The following is a 4,741-nucleotide window of genomic DNA, read 5'->3' on the forward strand; positions in this document are numbered from 1 at the left end:
TGCTCTCTTTTTATTATTGACGCCCTGGACATCACCAAGACGAGGGACATCAGTATTCCCTTGGACACAAAGGTATAGAAAAGAAACAATCTTTAATATCTATAATAATTAAATTCCAGCCACGTGGTAAGGCGGAAAGTACAGGGAGACCCCTCTGTACTGGGCCAAATAAGTTCATTTGCTCATTAATGGCTCTGAGGTCATGGAGCAGTCTCCACTTTCCTGACTTTTTCTTAATTACAAAAATTGGAGTATTCCAAGGTGAGGTAGAGGGTTCAATATTGCCTAATTTTAATTGTTCCTCTACCAGTTGAATCACAGCTTCTAGTTTTTCAGAGGATAGGTGCCATTGAGGAACCCACACTGGGTCCCCTGTTTTCCATGGTATGGGCCGTGCTGCCCCAATGGCCGCTAAGGAAAAACCCAGACCCTGTCTGTCTTGGTTTCCATTAGGTGAGATGGGCTCTATCCTTCCCTGTTCTTGATGTCCTAACCCTTTTCCTTCTTTATAACCCATCTTTGCCATGATATTTTTTGCTTTAGCTGAATACCCTCCTGATGGGGTGTTTTCATTGGACAAAATAAGGCCCAAATGCTGCATAATATCCCTTCCCCAGAGGTTAACCGGGAGTGGGAGCACATAAGGTATGAATTTCCCTTGCTGTCCTTCAGAGGATTCCCACGTCAAGGCAATGGAGCTTATAGTGGGACATGATTGATAACCTAGGCCCTGTAATGAATGAGATGACTCTGTGGTGGGCCATGCTTTGGGCCACCAATGTGTAGAGATTATACTTTTATCTGCTCCGGTATCAAGGATGCCTTCAAACTCTTTTCCGTTGATCTTAAGGCAGAGCTTAGGTCTATTATTCAAAGATACAACCAAATAGGCAGAATCATTTCCTGAGGAGCCCATTTTCTTTATCTCAGGTCCTGCAAATTTTTCCCTGGTATTATCAGGGAGGAGCAGCAGCTGAGCTATCCTATCTCCTTTACTAATAGAAAAAACGCCCTTAGGGCTTGAGCACAGGACCTGTATTTCAGGGGAATGTTGACAATCCATAACTCCAGGGTGGACTACTAAGCCCTGCAAGGTGAGTGAACCCCGGCCGAGAATAAGGCCCATGGTTCCCGGGGGCAAGGATGGTATAGGCTCCACTGGCACCGGCTGAATACTCATTTGAGGCATTAGTAGGAAGTCGGAGGCGGCACGCAGGTCCACCCTTGTGGGTCTTCCTGGGTCGCCTCTCTGACTGCTTCCTGGGTCCTGACAAACCGGTTCCCATATCTTTGAGGGCCCTGGGACCGAGGGCCCGATGACCCGTTTTTTGGCACATAAGCTGATTGACTATCAGGTGGGGGAAGGACTCTGCCCTTTATATCCCTCACAGAGCGACACTGGTCAGCTCTATGATAACCCTTGCCACACTTAGAGCAAAGAGTGAGAGTCCCTCCCTGTTTATCTGGAGCTCTGCAATCTTTCTTAAAATGCCCAGGCTTTCCGCAATTAAAACATGTCCTCTGATCATTTCTGCTCATGGAGCGGTTCTGAGATTGGAGGATGGCGGCCGCTAAGCCTGCATTGGTGAGAGGTCCCCCAAGCTCTCGACAGACCCTGAGCCAGTCTTTTAAGCCTTTGTTCTTTCTTGGGGCTATGGCCGCTCGGCACTCCTTTGTGGCTTGCTCATAGATGAGCTGTTTTATCAGAGGCGCAGCTTGCTCTGACTCTCCAAAAATACGCTCTGCTGCCTCTGTCATTCTGGCCACAAAATCTGAGAAGGATTCCTGAGGTCCCTGGATTATCTTTGTTAACTGCCCAGTGGTTTCACCTGCTCGAGAGAGCGCCTTCCAGGCCCTAATAGCCGTGGAGGAAACTTGGGCATAAGCTCCCCAATGGTAGTTTGTTTGATCAGCAGAATAAGCTCCCTGACCCGTTAACAAGTCAAAAGTCCAATCTCTCTGCTCTGGAGTCAAAGCAGCTGCGTTTGCTCGGGCCTGCGCTTGTGCAGTTTCATGCCAAAGAGCTCTCCATTCCATATATTTGCCCATACTAGGGAGAGCGGCTTTTACAACCGTTTGCCAGTCAGCAGGAGTTAGTGCCATGCCGGCGAGCCTGTCTAACTGCACCAAGGTAAAATTAGCATTGGTTCCATATTTACGGACCGACTCGGCAATTTCTTTAATTTGTAAGTATTCTACCGGAGCGTGGACACGCCCACCCTCGGCTCCTTCAAAGACTGGAAATGCCTGTTGTATTTTCCTTTGTTCCTCTCTGGGAATGAATGAGTCTGCGCATTGCCTCTCTGCGCAGGGCTGACGCACTACGCAGGGCGGGGACTCCGCATAGGGCGGACCTTGAAGCCGACTGCCCTGAGGCCAATCAGCAAACTGGCCTTCGCCAGCCGCTTTTGGCTTCCTTAACTGATTAGCTAGCACTTTACCTGGCTGGTACCCTTTTTTCTCATAATGAGCTGCTTCTTCCTCCCAGTCTGTTTCCTCAGAGGAGAATTCTTCATCTGCTTCAGAGCTACTAAGAGCTGGCTTCCTGAGCTCATCTAGTGACGAGTATCTCCTAGAGACCTCCGCTAATCGATCTTTTTTCTTTTCTTTTTTCTTTTCCTTCCTTCTAATCTCTCCCCAGGTATTCTTACCTGACCTAAACTTTTCCTCGGGTTCAAGACCCTTGGAAAGGCCTGTATACTTATTTTGTGTACCATATTTCCTCTTTGTTCCTACTCTCTCTCCCCACTTTACTTCTGATAGCTTGTCCTGAATTTCATCTAGAATCCGCCCTATCTTAACCACTTGATAACATGTGAAAAGGAACAAAAGGGCTTCTAACACTAGAAAAAATTCAAGGCCAAACATATTCCACTTTACTTCTGATAGACTGTCTTGAATTTCCTTAGAAAGTTCAAGATCAGACTTACCTCGTAAAGCTGTACTCACTGGTACTCTCGTTCCCCAGCTGAAAAGTTCTGAATTCATACAGTTGAATCCTTCTTAACAGTCTGCTTTACGGGAACCTTTATTACCGCGACCCGCAGTTCTGGTTCTGGAATGAGGGATCTTCCTTGCGCCAGTCCCGAGTTTTTTCTCGTCCCGGAATTCGGCACCAATTGTTATTAGACGCGTTCTCACGCCCGGCCAGGAAGAACACCACAGACCAGAATCTTCTGCGGCAAAGCTTTATTGCTTACATCTTCAGGAGCCAGAGTGCAAGAAGCAAGAGAGAGAGAAAACGAAACCCGTCCCTATAAAGGAGAATTTTCCTTCGCCTAGGACGTGTCACTCCCTGATTGGCTGCAGCCCATCGGCCGAGTTGACGTCACGGGGAAGGCAGAGCACATGGAGTGAAGAACCACCCTCGGCACATGCGCAGATTATTTGTTTACCACTTAGAACACAGCTGTCAGCGCCATCTTGTAACGGCGAATGTGGGCGCGGCTCCCAACAGTAAGGCACTTTCTTAATTAGTAATTGTTGAGGGAGAGTGCAGTTCATAGTGGGTGGTGCCACCCCTGGGCTGGTTCTATAAGAAAGCAGGCTGAGCAACACGTAGGGAACAAGCCTTTACATCAGCTCCTGCCTCCAGGTTCCTACCATGTTTGAGTTCCTGTCCTGACTTCCTTAAATAATGAACAGTAATATGGAAATGTAAGCCAAATAAACCCTTTCTGCTTCAACTTGCATTTGGCTATGGTATTTCATGGTAACAATAGAAACCCTAACTAGGATACAGTACTTAAATTCTAGAAGTTTCAATTGGATCCAGTTAGGAAAGGCTCTAGAAAAATTCAATAGTAGATCATCTAGTGGGAAAATAGTGGTGACAGTGACATCTAACACATATTTATATCCGAATACATAGCATGCTGTGAATGCACTTTGCACGCACCATAAACATTCCAACAAATCTACTTCACAGTTGAAGAGCCTGAAGTTCTTTAAAACCTTTCACAACTGTATGGTTTATGAGTGACATGGCTGTTACTGTAGGTAGAATTGTGCCAGTTATAAAATTCCTATGAAAAAATCTGTACCTCCAGTACTTGAGACTGTACCTATATGTAAATATTGAGTCTGTAATGGGGAAGCTGATGTAAAATGTAAAATAAAGTCACAATTGTGGGCCTTAATCAATATGCTTTAGTTTCTTTCAACAGAAACCACACGCACGCGCGCGTAGTGAGAATTTTGAAGGTTTTGTTTCTTTAAAACGCCACAGAAATATTATATGTGCTTGTTTTAATCTCGGGTGTGGGGTATGGGGCTGCTTCAGACTGTCCACAGCAGCTGACTATGATTTGTCTCGTGCTCTGGCAGACGTGTGGTTTTGCCAGCTGTAGATAGTTTCTGCAATTGTGTGACATTTGGAATTCTGGGAACTTTCCAGAGACTATATAAATGCTAGGGTCCTGATAGGTGGATTGTTGGTTAGCTGTTGTTTATCGTGGGTTGTTAAACAGTCATACACAAAGAAGAAACAAGAAGAAGAAATTAGATATTCTGACAGCAAAGATCAAACTTATCCCAAGGAATGCCCCTAATCAGCAGGAAGTCATCAATGATAACATCACCCCCTTTCTGACTTCTGACTTTATTCAGGGATCCCTTTTCTTTCCTCTCTGTCCTTTTTTCTTTTTTATCTAGTGTTACAGGGTTAAAATGGTGGGGGAAAGGGGGGTAGAGAAGGGTAGAAGACAGAAGAACCCACAAAGAGATAAAGACCACCGACAAG

The 4,741-nt window shown here is 45.8% G+C and overlaps 1 protein-coding gene across 1 annotated transcript; it reads right to left on the reverse strand.

The window, feature by feature from the left end:
- Positions 1 to 1,188: 1,188 nt before the first annotated feature.
- Gm52416 (predicted gene, 52416) lies at positions 1,189 to 2,988 on the reverse strand. Its single transcript, XM_030251532.1, has one exon. The coding sequence runs from the start codon at positions 2,986 to 2,988 to the stop codon at positions 1,189 to 1,191; it is 1,800 nt and encodes a 599-aa protein (XP_030107392.1).
- Positions 2,989 to 4,741: the final 1,753 nt, after the last annotated feature.

The sequence above is a fragment of the Mus musculus genome, chromosome X (genome assembly GCF_000001635.26).
Source record: "Mus musculus strain C57BL/6J chromosome X, GRCm38.p6 C57BL/6J".
Classification (NCBI taxonomy): Eukaryota; Metazoa; Chordata; class Mammalia; order Rodentia; family Muridae; genus Mus; species Mus musculus.

Coding starts and splice junctions, on each gene's coding strand:
- Gm52416 (XM_030251532.1), bottom strand. CDS start 2,988: ATGAATTCAGAACTTTTCAGCTGGGGAACGAGAGTACCAGTGAGTACA.